The sequence below is a fragment of the Heterostelium album genome (assembly GCF_000004825.1).
Source record: "Heterostelium album PN500 unplaced genomic scaffold PPL_contig26, whole genome shotgun sequence".
Lineage (NCBI taxonomy): Eukaryota > Evosea > Eumycetozoa > Acytosteliales > Acytosteliaceae > Heterostelium > Heterostelium album.
The window spans coordinates 455,541-474,661 of NW_008805103.1; the positions used below are offsets into that span (position 1 = coordinate 455,541).

The 19,121-nt window shown below is 32.1% G+C and overlaps 6 protein-coding genes across 6 annotated transcripts; 1 reads left to right on the top strand and 5 right to left on the bottom strand.

Moving 5' to 3' along the window:
- Positions 1–215: 215 nt before the first annotated feature.
- On the top strand, positions 216–1,584 carry rft1 (RFT1 family protein; the record flags this gene model as incomplete). The annotated part of the gene is made up of 4 exons (XM_020582645.1): positions 216–305; positions 366–535; positions 603–1,198; positions 1,277–1,584. 4 exons carry the CDS (start codon positions 216–218, stop codon positions 1,582–1,584), a joined length of 1,164 nt encoding a protein of 387 aa, XP_020426999.1.
- Positions 1,585–1,665: 81 nt separating this feature from the next.
- On the bottom strand, positions 1,666–3,199 carry PPL_11900 (uncharacterized protein; the record flags this gene model as incomplete). Its single annotated transcript, XM_020582646.1, has 2 exons — positions 1,666–2,673; positions 2,747–3,199. 2 exons carry the CDS (start codon positions 3,197–3,199, stop codon positions 1,666–1,668), a joined length of 1,461 nt encoding a protein of 486 aa, XP_020427000.1.
- A 242-nt stretch (positions 3,200–3,441) lies between these two features.
- Positions 3,442–9,344, bottom strand: pyk3 (protein tyrosine kinase; the record flags this gene model as incomplete). The annotated part of the gene is made up of 10 exons (XM_020582647.1): positions 3,442–4,156; positions 4,234–4,484; positions 4,592–4,813; positions 4,959–5,322; positions 5,413–5,599; positions 5,696–6,305; positions 6,383–7,333; positions 7,406–8,072; positions 9,053–9,093; positions 9,327–9,344. The coding sequence occupies 10 exons, from the start codon at positions 9,342–9,344 to the stop codon at positions 3,442–3,444; spliced, it is 4,026 nt and encodes a 1,341-aa protein (XP_020427001.1).
- Positions 9,345–10,240: 896 nt separating this feature from the next.
- Positions 10,241–11,654, bottom strand: PPL_11902 (topoisomerase I-binding arginine/serine-rich protein; the record flags this gene model as incomplete). Its single annotated transcript, XM_020582648.1, has 3 exons — positions 10,241–11,239; positions 11,356–11,601; positions 11,652–11,654. The coding sequence occupies 3 exons, from the start codon at positions 11,652–11,654 to the stop codon at positions 10,241–10,243; spliced, it is 1,248 nt and encodes a 415-aa protein (XP_020427002.1).
- A 98-nt stretch (positions 11,655–11,752) lies between these two features.
- Positions 11,753–13,105, bottom strand: PPL_11903 (GATA-binding transcription factor; the record flags this gene model as incomplete). The annotated part of the gene is made up of 4 exons (XM_020582649.1): positions 11,753–12,137; positions 12,173–12,449; positions 12,499–12,810; positions 12,841–13,105. 4 exons carry the CDS (start codon positions 13,103–13,105, stop codon positions 11,753–11,755), a joined length of 1,239 nt encoding a protein of 412 aa, XP_020427003.1.
- Positions 13,106–13,336: 231 nt separating this feature from the next.
- Positions 13,337–18,273, bottom strand: med14 (mediator of RNA polymerase II transcription subunit 14; the record flags this gene model as incomplete). The annotated part of the gene is made up of 16 exons (XM_020582650.1): positions 13,337–13,393; positions 13,617–13,891; positions 13,954–14,068; positions 14,161–14,455; positions 14,526–14,809; positions 14,918–15,085; positions 15,441–15,731; positions 15,806–15,827; positions 15,922–16,153; positions 16,287–16,713; positions 16,800–16,906; positions 16,974–17,141; positions 17,238–17,355; positions 17,416–17,610; positions 17,711–17,881; positions 17,968–18,273. The coding sequence occupies 16 exons, from the start codon at positions 18,271–18,273 to the stop codon at positions 13,337–13,339; spliced, it is 3,231 nt and encodes a 1,076-aa protein (XP_020427004.1).
- Positions 18,274–19,121: the final 848 nt, after the last annotated feature.

The following is a 19,121-nucleotide window of genomic DNA, read 5'->3' on the forward strand; positions in this document are numbered from 1 at the left end:
TGAACGACTACACCACCCTGCAGCGACTGATAAATCTTTCTTGGATGATCATACCCACCGGATTGTTGCTATCGTTCGGAATGGAACGATTGTTCACTCATTGGAGCACACCCGAAGAGCTGGCACTGGAGAACTATCAGCTTGGCGTGTACCTCTTCACTCTCGCCTCTTTGCTCGAACTCCTAAGTGAACCTGTCTACATTCTCACTCAAAACATGTTGCTATTCAAAGTTAGAACATTCGTCGAGGGTTCTGCATTGTTTTTAAAAGCTGTTTCAACATACTACTATGTTGTTATTAAAGATGTTTGTATCATTAAAATAACTATATATATGTGTATGTTATTAACAATTTAAAATTTATAGGATGGATTAAAAGGATTTGGATATGCACAGATTATATATTCTTTGACATTGGTAATTGGATACTATGGTAATTTCATTATTACAATCTATCAAGATACGAACAAACAAGATGATAAATCAATTCAAATTAGATCTTTAAATCAACTCTTACCAAAACCAATTAAGAACGAGTAGGTAGTTACTTTATATCCATTCAATTAATGAATAGATAACTAATCGGTATTTATCAAACTATAGTTCATTTATTAGTGCAGATTTATATAAATTAACAGGATTATATACATGGCAATCGATTCAAAAACTATTGTTAACAGAAGGTGAGAAGTTTGTATTGTATTTCTCAGAGAATCTCACCAGTCAAGCTATATTCTCGGTGGTTTCCAATCTTGGATCGCTGATTGCCAGATTCTTTTTCCAACCGATTGAAGAGTCTTGCTTCTCAATGTTTCCAAAGCTCTTTGGTGAGTCTACTCGTCGTCAAGATTGGTCGGACGGCTCGAAAGTATTGACAATGTTAATGAAGCTGATGATCATTATCGCACTGATATTCGCTGCATTTGGACCAGCTTATTCTGAACTACTGTTGAACATTCTCTATAAGAACAAATTCGCAGAATCCAATGCTTCCAATGTACTAGGTGTCTATTGTTTGTATGTTGGCTTCATGGCTGTAAACGGTGTCTCAGAAGCATTTGTACATAGCGTTTCAAAAGCAGATCAACTTAAAACACTCAATTGGATTCTAATTGTTATTGGATTCATCTATTTAACCGCAACATTTATCCTATCAAAACTCTACGGAACCATCGGTATTATCTTGGCAAATTGTTTAAGTAAGTAAATAGTAGCTATTATAATTACATTAAGAAAGTTTGTACTAATTATACTATTATAAAATTAATAATATTTAGATATGTTTACAAGAATATTATATAGTATTTATTTTATGAATCAATTCTTTAAGGGTATTAATGAGTTTTCGATTCGATCTATGTTCCCAAAGATGTCTGTTATCATTATCTATCTATTGTCATTCGTAGTGACGAATGTATCGAGAATTTACTTTGGCCAAAATCAAACATCGCTATTTGCAGTTCCAACTCTTATTCACATAGGTATTGGTGCTACTTGTTTCTTAGTTGTCATCATATCATTGTATTTCACAGAGCGATCTACCTTTAGAGATATAAAGAAAGTATTAAGAAACAAACAACAATAAAAAAAACACTATATAAATAAATAATATTGTTATAATAATATAATAATAGATCATTTATTATTTATTTTTTGTTTATTATTATTAAGATACTAATACAGACATATTAGTGTAATCATGTAACATTGGATTGAAATTTGATTTCGTTTGAGTTTTACCAATGTCAGGCTTGGCGTATATCTTTAGAAAGTCTTTTTGTTTGTAGGATTTGACTTGTGAGGCATCAAAGTTGTCTCTTGATTGGTTGGTGCGAATGTACATCGAGTGAAGATCACTCCAGTTGGTGGGGAAGAAGATATCGCAACTTCCGGGCGCTGGTGTTGTGATGTCGTCGTGGTCGATCGATTCATAGCCGCTATTCGGTTGGTTCGGGTGTATCGGCATCTTCTCTTGTACGGTCGGTGCATTCTCGCCTTTCACCAACGACGGAATAAAGTCAAAGTCGGCCAACACCAAATGATGCTTCGGGAAGTAGAGTGAGAGAATCTGGAACATCTTCATGCATACGGTAGGCACGAATATCGAACGATCGCCAGCAAAGAAGTTCTTGAGCGTCTCGTAGATCTGAGTCAATCCCATCGATGTTTGACCGCCCCACTGCTGTTGATCCATCGCGAGATACTCTTTGATAATGGGGTCTTGCAGTCGTTGAAGATCCTCTATGTGCAGATCGGTGGAACCACGCGGAGTCATGACAAACGACTCAAAGATACCGTCGGAGTTTACGACGATTTTGTCGTGTGGAAGATTATCAATGACCTCTGTCATCAAGATGAAACATTCGTCATCTTCGCGCTTGTGTGTCCAATTGAAAATCGATGTGTTGTAGACTTGTACTTTGATGTTTGGATGTTCAACTTTGATACGCTCCAACTGCTTCACCGCTAGCAATCTACTGATTTCAATGATTGTGTATTGCGCTGTTGCATATAAATTGGGATGCTGATCTCTAAGAAAATTAAGTATACACAGAGCATTCGTACCAGAACCTGCACCAACCTCAAAGATCTTCAATGGTTTCTTTTCTTGTTTCATCTTACTATTATTATACTTTTCAATGATATATCTACCAATTGCATTTGAATAATATGGCTAAAAAAAGTATAAATGATTAGCAATTAAAAGTTTACTTGTACAAGAAATGTAGAATGAATGATTTAGTTACCTGAAATATCTCTACAGGAGTAAACCAAGAATGTTGTGAATCTTTATATAGCTCTGAAAGATAAATAAGATAATCTTTTCTGTTTTTCAATGTGTTCAACTCTTTGAATCTTGATTTATCGATTGATGTGATAACTTCTTTGCTTGTAAAGTAACCATATTCTTTATTATAAAGTGAATCTTGTATGAAATCTCTCATCAACTGTTTCTTTGATGTGAAATTGACTTTAACATTCTTGTTATTTTCTGGTATATGTATTTCTTCTTGTTTCTGTAGTCTTGATCTAAGTTTTGGGTTGATATTATATGACGAATTTGATGGTGATGGTGGTTTATTTGATTTATATCTGTAAAATGTTGAAGATGATGATGATGATGTAAACTGTGTATATATACTCTTTGTCGTATTCACTCTACTACTTGTAGATAGTGACGAACTAAAAAGAGAATACATTATAGATAAATATAATATATCAAAGTAAAGGCAGATCACACAAACAACACAATGAAAAATCAATCACTAAGTAATTCTACCCCACAACCCAAAAATGGAAAAATGTGTTAAAAATTATTTTGTTTGAAAAACGAAATTGATCAAGTTGTTTGTATGTCTTTTTAAAACATCAATGAACAAGTAATATCTAAAAATATTTATGATTGTTAATGTAAAACTATATCTTTTTTTTTATTGGGTTGCTAAGATTCATCGGCATCGTCATAGTGAATATTGTCTTCAACTATCTGGTCGTTTTCATCGTCACCACTGATCATTTCAAAGAGATCTCTCTTGATGAATTGATCTTTGTATTGGTTCAATATATTTACAATCTCTAAAAACGATGGACGTTCACTTGGCTCGCCAGCCCAGCATCGAGTGATCAACTTTCGCAGCCAGAGTGGACAGTCGTCGGGCAGCGAAGGTCTGAGGTTCTCGTAGGCCGACTTGGCAGCTGCCGTAACACCTTCCAGGTTTTCAAACGGTACCTTTCCAGTGTAGATCTCGTAGATCACCAAGCCAAACGAGTAGACATCGACTTTCTCACAGTAGTTCTTCATGCCTTTGGTGATTTCGGGTGGTCGCCAACGTGGATTGCATATGCCGGCCAGTGTCATCTCCTCTTCGATCTGCTTGGACAGTCCGAAATCAGAGATCTTTATATTCTGGAATTCGTCCAACAATATGTTTTTGCTGGTCAGATCACGATGTAACATTGGTGGTGACAACGAATGGAGGTGTGACATTCCAATGGCGAGATCACGCATCATCTTGAACATCATAGTCTTGTCCAAATTGCAATGCTTTGAATGTAGAACATCGTACAACGATCCACCACTCATATACTCAGTTATGATACAAGGTGGATTAGTTACAATACCCATAAACATAACAACATTTGGATGATGTGATTTACTAAATAAACAACAACAACAATATAATTTTATGTTAATATCATATCTCCTTCGCAATTGAAAATAAACAATTCTTACATTAAATTTGAAACTTCTCTTAAAAAGAATTTCTCGGTGATATTTGGATTCTTTAACTTTTTGATTGCAACCTTGTAGCCATTCCATTCGCCAAGCCAAACCTTTGCAAAACTGCCTTCACCTATCTTCTCACCGAATTGTAAATCATTAAACTCTACAATGTAATCACGTTTCTGTAGGAACTCCAAGATCTCATCGTATTTCTCTCTTCTTTTTCTTTCTCTTTCAATCTCTTGATCTTGATCTAATGTCTATTAAAAATAAACGGGAAATAAGAAATAAAATATAATGAAATAAAGTTAATAAAACTATTATTATTTGACGAGTTAAGAAGGAGAGGTTTGAAAATTCTACAAACATAACGTACCCAGAGAGAACCTCTTGCTAATGCCGAAAAGAATATCTTGCCATCCAAATGGTAGAAGATTCTCAATATCTCTGTAAAGTCTGGTCTTGACTCGGAATTGGGTGACCAACAGCGATTGATCAATTTACGAATGATCAGTGGACATCTCATTGGAATCTTTGGTCTCAAATTCTCAAATGATACTTTAACAGCAACTGTTGTTCCATCATTAAACTAAAATAGTAAATAAATAAAATGATGATATTAATATAAATATAAATAAATTAGAAACGTAATGGTTGGTTATCTTTGTCTTTACCTTTTTAAATGGAATGGTATTTGTAAATAATGTCCACAAGATGAGCGAGAATGAATATACATCTACTTTGGTGGTGATCGCCTGTGACTTGATTATTTCCGGTGCACGATAACGCGGATCGATGGCAGGATCGTTTGGATCTGAAGAGTTGTACTTGATTCCACCGACTTTGACATTGCCAAGCTTATCAACATAGATTGAGTCGATAGTCAAGTTACCATGAATGATTTCCATTGAATGAAGATGATTCATTGCAGCTGCCAACTCCTTACCGATCTTTAAGAACATTGGCATCTCAATCTTTACACCATCTTTTATCAGCAGATCATACAAAGTAGTACCCTCCATATACTCTAACAACAGACATTGATGTGGTTGCACTGTATATCCAATTCCAACCATTACATTATAATGATTGATACCCCTATATATATTTATTGTTATTATTAAACTTATTATTAGTTTATCTGTTTTGTGGTCGTGCGTTCAATCTGTGAGTTACAGTACTACTTACAATATATATTTCATACTCTCTTCTTTTGAGAGATCATTAGATTGACCAGGTTGTGGTTGTTTATATTGTTTCAATGCAAAACGAGTTTCTCTCCACATTACCTCCCAAATAACTGAATGTTTACCTTCACCCAACTTTCTCTTTATAGTATATTCTTGATAATCAATAGGTTCTTTTTGTTTAAATGCTATAACATTGATTGATTGATAAACAGTTGTGTTTGATTAATATTCATTGTTAAAAGAAGATAAGGTATGTAAGATAACATAAAACATTAACATACCTAATGCAAATTGATATTGATCGAGCTTTGTTTTTTCAACTTCAAACTCTGATATAGTATCATCAAAGAAGTTGGTGATAGACGAACTCGATTGATTGATACCGTTGCTATTGGTAATGTTGTTATTGTTGTTACTATTGATTTGTGAGGTGTTGAGTCGTCGTGGTGAAGTATGTACGGCAGCTCTAATCTCGAGTGGACGTAACTCCAATTTCAATTCCTGTGAAAACTTTTTACTTGATGGCGAATTGAATCCAGTTCCGCTACAACCGATACCGCAGCTACACGACGACGACGTATTGTTGGTCCACTCGCGATGCAGACTACTCGAACTATTGGTTACATTGGTCCAATCTCTCCAATCACGAGTACGAGGTGAAGTCGACGATCTGTTACTTCCACAACTACTGTGCATATGACCAACATGTTGGCTGTGATGATGATGCTGCTGATGACTTGCACTATGACCAATACTACTTCCACTTGTACTATGTGTAATACCATTACTATTGCTATTGTTATTGTTGTTGTTATTATTATTGTTACCGAAATTTGATTGTGTTGATAAAAGCGATAATAAATTCTCCAAGTTGTTTATATCAATTTCCAACTTTTTTTTTTTTTTTTTTTAAAGAAAAGTTAGTTAATCATCATTGTAATTAAGTTTGTTTAATTGATAATGTTTACCTTTTTACATTGTTTTTCTAATTTTGGTTTACTTTCATTGTTGTTGTCGTTGTTATCTTCATCGTCTTCGTCATCAGAGAGGTATTGTACTTCGGTGTAACCTTCATCGAGTAGTGACATTTGTTGTTTCAGCTTTACATGTTTGAGTTTCATAGATTCCAAATCTTTCTTGTGAACTCTAATCTTCTCCATCACCTTGATATCTGATGCGATCGGATTGTCTTCACTACTACGTCTTATCGATCTAAAGTCGAGTGGTGTCATCAAAGGTTTGGTAGGTACAGACGATCTTCTTTTTCTAATTACATAGCTAATATTGTTATTATTGATTATATTATTATTGTTATTGTTATTCTCGGAATTTAAACTTGTATTACTTTCAGTTGAATTACTACTATTATTATTGTTGATGTTGATATTGCTGTTCTTTTTAGGTGATGTCGGTGGTGAAAGTGAAAATGTAGTGCAATTGGTAATCGGAATAAAGTTTGAACTTGAATTAAGTCTACCACTTGTTGTTGTTTTGGTGGGTGAAGTATTAAAATGTGTGTTGTTGTTGTTGTTGGTGGTGGTTGTTGTTGTTGGTGTGCTCGTGCGATTCATTTGTGGTGGCGATGTCGGTGTGTTTGTGGGTGACAATCGTAGGAGATCGTTGAGTGTCGGTGAGAGTCGTAGCTGTTGTTGTTGCGTCAGCAGTGGTGTATTCTGCATCGCTGTAATTGCCGATTGTATAACGCTGAAATGATTATTACTATTGTTAATGTTGTTGTTGTTGAAACTACTACCATATAAACTACCTTCAAAAATATTATTTATACTACTGGTTCCTGTGCAGTTTGACATTAAGCTGTTGCTTCTACTTCGATTGGCGACACCGGTGTAACGTCGTTTTTCACGCTCTGATTCCACATCGTCGGTGAATACCAGCATCTCATCGAAATCCTCTGCACACTCATCAATATCACTGCTGCTACTGCTGCTGTCGTCGTTCATTCCATTGTTTGTATGGCCAACACCACATACACTAAAGTTCTCTTCCATCCAACTATCGCCATTCTCCCTCGATGACAAATGATTCAAATGATGAAGACTAACATTCCCACTGTTTAACAAAATGTTACTATTACTATTTTGCTCGGCAACCGAAGTACTTGTTGTAGGACAACAACAATCACCACTATTTTCATTGTCAGACAAGTAAAGTGGATATTCATCGTTAATATTGTTGGATTGATGTTGTTGTTGTTGTTGCTGGTGAGTATGTATGCTACAGATTGTTTTTGTGTTGATTGTAATGGGATGGTTGTTTATGGTACAGGTTGAAGTAGTGGTAGCAGTGTCTTGTTGTTGTTGTTGTAAAAGCATAAATGATGAAGTTGTAGAAATAGTGGTAGTTGCCAGACCGATATCATCGCTCCGCAGATGATGATTCTCAGTGGCAGCAACAGCCAGCAGTTGTTTATTGTTCGTAGTTAAAATAGAGGCAGATGTCAACGACGAGTCTGAAGTAACGGTAGCCATATTCGTTGTTGAGGGTATCGACGATGTTGTCGCAGTTGACGATGTACTATTATTGATATTATTTGATTGTATTGGTTGTGGTGGTGACGATATTGTTGTTGATGGTAAATCGATCACTGTTTGTTGTTGAATTAACATTCTCGAAAATGAATAAAAAAGATGTAAAACTCTGATTTGATTTATAAATAGAAAGATGGAAAACTAACTTTAACTACCACTTTCAAAACTCTCTTTTGGAATTTTTACTTTAATTTTACTGTATATTAAATATTTGTTTGATTGGTTGGTTGGTCGCTAGATTATATTCCTATACATTTGTTTGAATTTACTATTTTATTTTTTATTTATTTTTTTAATGATAAAATTAATATTAATATTTATTTATAATAAAAATAATTATATCTATATATATTAACATATATAAATTTAGGGAAGTGAATATGGAGGTGGAAGTGGAAGTGGAATAAGAAGTGACAGATTTATATTATTATTAATTATTATTATTATTATTATTATTATTATATTAATATTGTATGATAAATACTATTATTATATTATGATTGTAGTTATTGCGCTTGACTGAGTTGGTTATTATAATTATTGGATGATGATTATTTTAAATAAATAAATAATAATTTCTGTGTGACTGACGCCGATTTTAACTTTGTTAAGAGGGAAGAGGAGGGAAAAACAAATAATATTTAAACAGAAATATGCAACAGTCAATCAAACTGCTGTTGGTTTGTTTTGTTTTGCTAATTGATTGATGTGTGATCTATTATAAAAATAATAAATATGTTGATTGAGTGAGTGTTTTGTTTTTATCACAAAAAGTAATAAAATCGAAAATAAATGTTTGTCACAAAAAAATCAAACCTAAACCTTTTTTTTTATTTTTTTTTTTGCAGATATTATTTAAAAAATTTGATCCCACCGCAAAAATAATAATAATAATAATTGTTTATTATTAGTTCTCACAGTATGGTATGATGATGATGTGATGAAAGTGTCATTTGAAGTGGATTGGTAATTGTATCTATTTTTGATACTATGTGATATCACTAAATTTAAAATAAATATGATATGTCGACCAACCACACACATATATATGAAATTGATTATATCAAAAACTAATTCTGTCCTACAAACAAAATAAATGATTGATTGATTGATGTTCCTGTGGAATAATTCTAATAATAATTAGATAAGTAAGAATGAAGGAGAAAAAGAATGTTTTTTTTTTGTTTTGTTTTGTTTTACTTTTTTTGTATAAGTTCAAAATAATATTATAGAAAGTTACTAATTGTATGTTTTGAACGTAAAATTTTTAATAATGTATTATTTATTTTATTTTTCTTTTCTTTACAATTCCTTGGAAAATATTTCAAAGCATTTTAAATTTATTAATCATTTGTTTATTTACATAATTTTGTTGACCCATTTAATCTTATAGGATGTTTGCAACAACAAAATTTTGAAAAAAAAAAAACAAAAAATGTTTGAAAAAAATTAATTCTTTTCCCACTATTTTTCAAATAAAAAAAATAGTTTTTTTGAAAAATTTGATTATCAGTAGCGAATAATTGGAACTCGTAGCCCATTCCCTCTGTTTGTTTGTTGTTTAATGATGACGAACCAAGTGAACTAAAATTGTTTGCAGACGGTCCAACCTCAAAATATTTTATTTTTTTTGTTTTTATGTTAAACTTTTTTTTTTTTTACAATCTCAGATATCTGATTGATTCCCAATTCAAATATTGGTTTCAATAATTTTTTATTCGTATTTGGTGTTTTTTTTTTTCATAGCCTTTAAAAGGTATTAAATTTTTTTTATCTTTTAACCCTTCTGGTTTGTGGATAGATTTTTTTATTTTCTATTGTTTTTTTTTTGTTGTTGTTTTGTTGAAATAATCTCATTCAGAGCGAAGTTGAAACATTCGTCATTCTATTGATGGTTTTAAAATTATGATAAAACATTGAAAAAGCTGCAAATATGGTAATGTTTAAAATAATCTCTGTTTAATTTTGACCAAAAAAAAAAAAAAAACATAGTTCTATCTTGAAGGAAGATTAAAATGTTGTATATAAATAAATTCGAAACTGTTCAGATTTTCCATTATGAGATATTATAACTATTTTCCAAAAGAAACTAAATATCATCAACAAATGTATTTTTAATATTTTATAAATAAAAATTTGTTTTATGAAGAATAAATGGAATAGTTTAAAATAAATAATCATATCTATACACTCATAAAGAAGAAAAATAGTATATAAAAATAAATATTATGTAAAATCAAAACAAATGATTTATTTGTTATTCAACGATTGAGATTTTTAACGCTTTCTTAATCTTTTCAAGGTGGTGCTGTTTCCACTTTTAGTGCTACTGTCACTGTTGACTAGGAAATCTTCATCCTCAGAGCTAGGGTTATCTTTTCTCTTTGATAAAAAGACTTCATCGTCAGAGTCCAAACTGTCTTCACCTTCTTCGGAAGATATATCTTTAACCTTCTTTTCCTTCTTTTTCTTTTGTTCTAACTTTTGATCTTCTTCTTCTTCCACATCACTGTCATCTTCTGAAGAAATGGCCATCTCTTCTTCTTCACTTTCATTTTCATCGTCAGAAATCAATGAAATAGGTGAACTGTCAGAGTCTGGTTTAACTTGGGCATTTGCTTGACGTCTGCTTCTGCCATTGGCTGGAAATTCATTGAGTTCCGGGTAGAGATCATCACCCTCCAGACACCAATCACAATCGCCACAACCACCACAGTCACCGTTATGAGCGAGATGTTTCTCCAGTTCCGAATCTGATGCACTGTCTTCGATAGCCTCCTCTTCGTACTCGTCAATGTATGAATCGTGTTCGTCATCAATGTCCTCACCATCCAAAAGATCCAAATCATTGAGATCGACAACATCGTCATCGTCTTCATCCTCCTCTGCATAGTGTCTGTCTACATCGAATGCAATATCCAAAGATTCATCGAGATTGATTGGATTGTTGGCTGTACTCTGTGCTACCAGTGGTCGTCTTACCGCTCTTAGAGTGAAAAGTCTACCACCCAAATGTCTAACATTTGCACCAGGGAAATAGGAGGCAAGATTGAAACTTGCATCTGCATCGTCTTGGTCAGAGTCATCGTCGATGAAATCATCGATCGAATCGTCAGAATCATAGTCGTCATCGTCGTCGTCATCAAATTCAAATTCCTCATCTTCATCGCCATACTCGTAGCCAATCAGTCTCTCCAACTCCTCAGGCGAATACTCTGCCTTTTGTTCCTTGTTCGCTACTCTAACAACATTCTTACCCTTTCCAGTTTGAACTTTCTAAATTAATATTAATATTAATATATTAGTTAGTTATTCATTTTGAAGTTCAATTGATATTTATAAATTTAATTTAAAATAAAATAATATTTTAATATTAAACGCTGATAGCTTACTCTTATTGTTTTAAATTTATTTTTACATAGTGGACAACTGTTGGTTTGTTTGCTCCACTCGTGGATACAATCAAAACAAAAAGTGTGTTCACATCCATCGATCTTTGCCTCCGCAGTATATTTATCGACACAAATAATACATTGTCTAGCTTCCTCTTCTTCCTTCTTCTTTCTTTCTTTCTCAACTTCCTCCTCCTTTTTCTTTTTCAACTCCTCCTCTTCTTTTTTTTTCTTTTCCTCCGCTTCCTTTTGATAATTACTATTATAATTTCTATTTTTATTTTTGGTTATGTTACCATTATTATTATTATTATTATTACTATTATTATTTATTTTATTTTCTTTTTCTTTTTTATCTTTTTTCTTTTTTCTTTTTCTAAAATATTATTTATTTTTATTATTTTTTATTTTTATTTTCTTTTTCTTTATTTTCTTTATTATTATTATTGTTGTTGTAGTTTGAATTTGTAGTTGTTGTTGTGGTTGTTGTAGTTGTAGTATTTGATTTATAATTTCTATTATTTCTCTTAAGATTACCATTATCAGAATTATTATTTATAGTTTCCATTTCTTTTGAAGATTTTCCAGAATTTGAATTATTATTATTATCTATTTGTTGGATTGTTGGTTTTGTTGAAATGGATGGTTGATTATTGTTATTTTTGGTTTTGTTATTGTGTTTCTGGTGACCGTTATTCTTAATTGTTTCACCATTTTCTAATGGGGATTCTAATAATCGATTTGCAGGAACTTCTGATTTCCCAGCTATACCGCCACTCTCACTTGAATTTAAATTTGAATTTGAATTTGAATCCACTTTACTTTTCTTATTCCTTTTCTTTTTGATTTATTATTATTATTATTGTCATCATTCTCAGTAACGTTACCATTACTATTACCATTTTCATCATCGCCATCATGATTATCACCATCGTCATCAATATTTTTATTATTTTTATTATTATTATTATTATTATGTTTGTTGCTGTTGTTGACTTTTGACTTTTCTTTATGTTTACTATTATCTTGTACTTTTAATTTCTTTGGTTGCTCTTGTTGTTGTTGTTGTTGCTGAAGTTCGGATCTTGATTTATCTTTGTTTTTTTTTTTTTTTCTTTGATGATGACTTTTCATTTGATTGACTGTTGTTATCTTCAGAAGTATCATTATTATTATTGATATTGCTATTTGATGTCGTTGTTGTAGTGGTAGTTGTTGTCGTTGTAAATTCTATTTCTTCTTCATCATTTCTATTTGAATGATGTTGATGATTATGTTTATGACTATTGTTATTATTATTATTTGACTTATTTCGTTTTGAAGATTCTTCACCACTATTACTAATAGCTCTACTCGTAGTTTTTAACTTTTTCTGTCTTTCTATTTCATCCTCTAGCTCTTTCTTTCTCTGATTGTACTCTTCCTCTAGTTTCTGTCTTGCCAACTCTAACTCTTCTATATTACTCTTTTGCTTTTGTTTCTTACTACTATTATTGCTATTACTATTATTATTATTATTATTATTGTCGTTTGATGTCAAAGTACTTGTGCTCTTGCTTGTACTACTATTATTAATATCACCTAAGTTCTCTTGATTTTGAATATCAGGTGATTTTCTCTTCTTGTTTGAATCATTGTTGTTACTATTATTGTTATTATTCTTATTATTTTTATTGACTACATGACTTGTTGAAGTAGCAGCGGTTTCATCATGAGATAAATGACTACCACTACTATTTCTCTTTTTCATGTTGTTGTTTAAAATAAATTTGGGAAAATGAATTAATTAAAAAATTATTGTCGAATTAATCAAATCACACGTGATATGACATACACACATATCGAGTATAAAAAAAAAAAAATTGTGAAAAATAAAATAAAATTTGAAATAAATAAAATTTTCGTTAATAGAACAATTTGTAATACCAAGAAAAACTAGTAACTCTCTAATCTTTTTTGATTTGTTTTTGATTGTTTTTTTTTATCTTGTTTTATGAATGGATGGAACAACCAATTGATCGGTATAACGGTAGAGATTCTTTGAGAAGAGTGAAAGGATGTTGGGTTTGTCTGGTCCGGACTCTGCCTGAATCGCCTGTTTGATCGACTCGACCACCTTGTACTTGAGTTGGTCGTGTGGCGCGAGCTGGTCGGCCATCTGCGGCAGTCTGAGTGGGTCGAACTGCGTAACTCGCTCGTTACGGTTCCAAAAGTGGATTTGGTTCGTCTGGTAGTTGTGCGCTATCGGGAGGTCGACAAACAACTCTGAGAGACCGAGCACAGGCTGGCTTGTGCGACTGAAGAATCGGAGTGTCATGAACACGACGTGTGCATCGCGCTTGTGGATGAATGGCTCGCGGACGAGATGCGACGACGCTGCCGACAGACAGATGTCGACGATGTAGCGGTGTTGGTGCTGATGCTCCTGGTCGCCACGCAGAATCTTGAGCAATTCGAGCAACACCACTGGCGGCACCGTCAGCATGCTGACTACGCTTGCAATGGTTTGCTGGCGATACGAGGCGCCATTGATCTTCTTCTTGAAATACATCGACAGTGTCTCAAAGTCTGTCTTGGTGAGCACCGACTGAGTCACACCCGGCTTATTAGAGGCATCCAACTCGAACGTCGAGTAATCTCTAACATTCAAATGAAACTGTATCGTTTCCGAACTGAATTTCATAGTTAGAGCTTGATGCATTATATCATTAAACTATCATTGACAAAAAAAAAAAAAAACAAGTAATAATAATAATAATGTTAGTAATCATCATCATCTTTGTTTAGTTGTTTGTTTTAACATACCTCTACTTTGATTGCAGATCGCAATATATTAAATAAAAATGTACAACTCATGAATAATACAATACGTTGGAGTGAAGCTCTAAATTGTCGCATCGGTACTAACCAAGATGATCTGAATCCCTGGTTGTCTAGTGCAACTACATTGATACGATGCTCCATTATCAAGTGTATATAGGGAATGGCCATCAATTTCGATCGATGTACCTGTGGATAGAGATTAGCCATAACATTCGTATAGTGAGCATCTTCAACAATACAATTCTCTGTAGAAACAAATCTAATATCAATTCCATATCTATAATATAATACAATTAATAAACAACATTGTAAAGATAAGGATAAACAAAAAAATAATAAAAACTTACACATTTTTATAAATTAATCTAATCTGAGTGGATGATCTTGGTATAACGTAGATCTCTAGTGGTAGGAATTGAGAGGTACTACTGTTGGGTGTGTAGATGATAGCTTGAATCGAGAATACAATCTCGTTGGAGATGGCTATCGAGTGGAGTAGATTCTCCATATTCATGGATTCATTGAGATCCTTCTCAAAGAATGGCAGCAATGGATTAACAAATGGTTGATAATCCAATACTATTTGATTCTGTTTATTTACAACGATTTTAATAGTTGATTTTGAAAGTGACTTTGTTTGTTTGTTTGATTATAAATAAATATTATTATTAGAACAAATATTACTTTAAGTTTTTTTATAATATAATATTGTTTTGTTAACAATTGTACATGTACATACATAATTTAAACATATAAATTCAATTTCCTTTGGTTTAATTGATAGAATTTGGAATGTACTTTGGAACTCTTTGGATATGCGTAGTTGTTTGACGAGTTGCGATGCCAAATTGATGATTTTATTGATTGCAATTAGATCACTTTTGAAACTTGATAACCAATCTGTTGCCTATATATTTATAATATGTTTAGTTAGTTTGTTGTTTGTTAATTTGTTAGTTTTGTTTATGAATATACTATTATCAAAGTAATATGTAGATAAGATAATTACGGTATCATAAGTGAATGACCAATTTCCATCGGTTGTGTAGGTGATGTGTTTGTTTGTAATGTTCTTTAACTCTGAAAATGGAGAGAGTTCTGTGAAATCGACACGACAATGGTTATCGTTGGGGAATGTGATGATCATGTGATCGGCCACTTTGATGAGAGGCTTGGGCAGCAGTGGCTGTGTGAAATTGAATTTGATGTGATCGTCGTTGTTGATCTGGTAGGAGACACCGCTGTTGGCGGCATTCATGTACTGCACGACACTGGCAATGTTGATCTGAAACTTGGCGATCTCGTACAGACGTTTCACCAAACGGTAGATACCCAGTTGAAACTGTTTCGATTGCTGCTGTTGTGCTTGCTCCTGTTGCTGTTGCTGTGACTGCTGTGACTGCTGCTGTTGTTGCTGCTGCTGCTGTTGCTGTTGCTGTTGCAGCTGCGATACCGATTGTGAAAGTTGTAGTAGATGTTGTTGTGTCTGTTGGTGTTGTGGGTTTTGCTGTTGTTGCTGCTGCAGCTGCTGGAGTATCTGGTGTAACGGTGAACTATACTCGCAGTCCTTGATCAGTCTGAGTAGCTCTGCATTATCGATTCTCTTTATTTGTGAATCGGATGATACAATTGCAGAGTTTAAAGATGGTCTATAATAATAATAATAATAACAATTAGTTAGTAATTAGCTACAATTGTTGTTGTTATTGTTATTCGTTGTAGGTTATTAACCAGATCACTTACTTTGAATAAATTAAATGAAAAATAGGTAAGAAAGTAGTAGGATGTATAGAGATAACGAGATAGTAGATATCTTTATACTTTGGGAATCGAATACAAATGTAGTTTTGCTCTGTAAACAGCTGTGAGACGAGAGGTATCTTATAGAAACATTCGAGACGCATAAATAAAGCTGCCTCTTCAAAGCATGAGAGTAATGAACGTAGTTTGAATGTATTGACAATCGATTTGATCTCTACATAATATGTATTAAGTTTCGCTTCAAATGGTGCTATCAACTCTGTAAATATTTAAGTACAAAACTAATTAGTAACACTAACAAATAAACTAACATTAATTATTACTATTATTGTTGTTATCAAACTTACCATGATTCTTTGAAGATGATAATAAAATATTGAATTTACCAGTTAGTTGGTTCACTGTGATATCAAGATAGTTCGACCCATACAGTTGTACTCTTAGTATTGTGGGTAAAGAGTCATCTGTAGAAGTAACAATATTGCTTGTTTCATTGGATGATTGTTGTTTCTGTTGATGTTGTGAACTAAATATCATTTTAAAATCATTGATTTGAAAGGATTTACAGCTACTACTACTACCACTACTACTTGGTGTGTTGGTATTAGTAGTGCCTGATGTAAGTTGTAATTGCTGTTGTTGTTGTTGTTGATGTTGTTGTAATTTCAATTTGTTAAGATAATCTTCAAACAATATATTATAAAGATGCTGTACTCTGAAATGAGCATGCAACTCCATTGCTCTCATCAGAATCGTTTCAATATTCAACGATGGCTGTTGACATAATAAAAAAAGAAAGGTTATTAGTTTAGTTATTACTTCAACTAGACAATCGATTGTCTATCTATCTTTTTACTTACTATTCTTAAAGAACTATCTGATCTTGCGTTCTGTATATTAGGTGTATATGATACATGTAATTTATTACTATCATCGATATATATCTTTATATTCATATGTTTTTTAACTGTATAAAATAATAGATAGTTAGTTATCAACTGTTTAAAATCTTGATGTGTATAATATAATATTACCATCTAAACTACCAACTGAATTTGCAATCTCTTCAGATATCCAAAAGAATATGGTAAGTGACAAATCCTTGCCTTGTACACACTTGATATTACTTCTGAATGCTGTCTTTTTCAATGCATCCATTTGAGATGATAATGAATCTAGTTGTGCAGATACAACCAATGAATCTAGATTGTTCATAACAAATAGATAATAATAATAATAATAATTAGTAAAGAACAAGATTGATTTAAAATTCTAATGTTAATATCAAGTAAACATACGTATAATATTATGCAATTCATGTAAAGGTTGTTTGGAATGTGCTAAACGATTCTGTATTCTCTCGGTGACCTCTTTGACTCTCTCATCTACACGTATCTTTATAGGACCTTTCCCCTCCTTCAGTTGTTGTGAGTATATAAAGAGATTGAACGAGATGAGTAGCCAACTGTTTGATACACTGGCACCGTCAATCGTCAGGAACGCTTCGTATTCATTCTTCACAGTTAGATAAGCACGTCCATTCTCAACACGAATCGGTTCAAACTCACTGGGAACATCCGATAAGAACAACTTGTAACATATTATATTGTTGAGCTTGTCGATTGCTCTCGATATCTCTGTATTCGATAGAATAGGTGGTGGTAATACCATCTACAATACAACATACATAATTTAAAATTATACAAATCAAAACATTAATTAACTAAAAACATATATTTAATAATATTATTATTATTATTATTATACATACACCAATATTAACAGGCATTCTCTGATAGGTTCCAGAAGTCATTACATCGACTGCTGTCGGGATGTCATAGATGGGTGCACGCGCATTTATGAGATTTTCTTTTGTCAAAATTAGCATATCGGCAGCCTCTCTAAAAAAAGAATCTTCTTTTTCAAGTAATTGTATGATATCCTATTAATTATTATTATTACAATAGATAATTAAATTGATATTAATATTGATTTGATTTGAATCGAATTGAATTGAATTGAATTTACATTTGCTTTTGTAAGAGTATCTATATGAGATGACCATTTTAATATGACGAGAAGTCGGAGGAATCGCTCTCTTGTCTGATCGAAATAATCTAGGAGTGTACGCTTCTTATCTACATCTTTGAGTGACGGCGATATCTCTGTCAGTCCAATTAAATTATTATATGAATCTTGTACCAATCTATGAATGACCGTTGATAATTTAATTGTTTGTTGTTGTTGTGGTGGTTGTTGTTGTTGTTGCTGTGAAGTCGATTCAATTGTAGGTGATTGCTGTGATTGTGATTGTGACTGTTGTTGATGATTCATGTTTGTTTTTTTTGCAAAAACAAATAATAATGGAATTCCAAAAGAGAATATGTAGAATTATTTGTTTATTTCTGTTTTGTTTCTACACCTAACTACAGACTACATAAATAACAAACTAACCTAACAAAGTCTACTAAAGTAATTTATTTTAAACTTGGATAACACCTTTTTTTTTTGTTTTTATATGATACTTTGAAATGATTGTTTTTGAACAACCAATTCTGTGTTTATTTTTGATTACAAAATTTTTCAAACCGTTAATTTTTGTGTTTTAGCAAAAAAAAAAACCCTCCTTTTAATAAAAAAAAAAAAAAATTGCAAAGTCCTTGATCAGGTTTTGTAAATATATATTGTCCGATTAATTAATTAATCATATTGTCTTGTTTATATATATCTATGAAATGATTGATTTATTGTTTATTGGTTTAAAATGGTATTTGTTCAAAGTTTATTTTAACTAGTTAATAAAATAATTTTTGGTAGTGTTCTTTCAACATTTATTCATTTTTAAGATATCTTTTGAAATGCATACATTATAATAAATCAAAAAATATAATAAAACAATTGTATTTGCATTTTAATTAATGTTTTAAATATATTGTATAAATGAATAAAAAAAAGGAAAGAAAAAATGATTATTGTTGTAAAATATGTTTTATTTAGAAATTTTGTATAAAAAAGAATAATAACATTAAATCTAGATTAAAAAAAAAAAAATAATTAGTAATGAAAAAAAAAAAAAAAAAAAAGTTAAGTAGTAATAAAAAAGATATTTGAGTTAAGTAAGATTCTTTGTATATGGGTGGTGTTGAAAAACACCTTTTGAGTGTATAATTTGATTATATGTT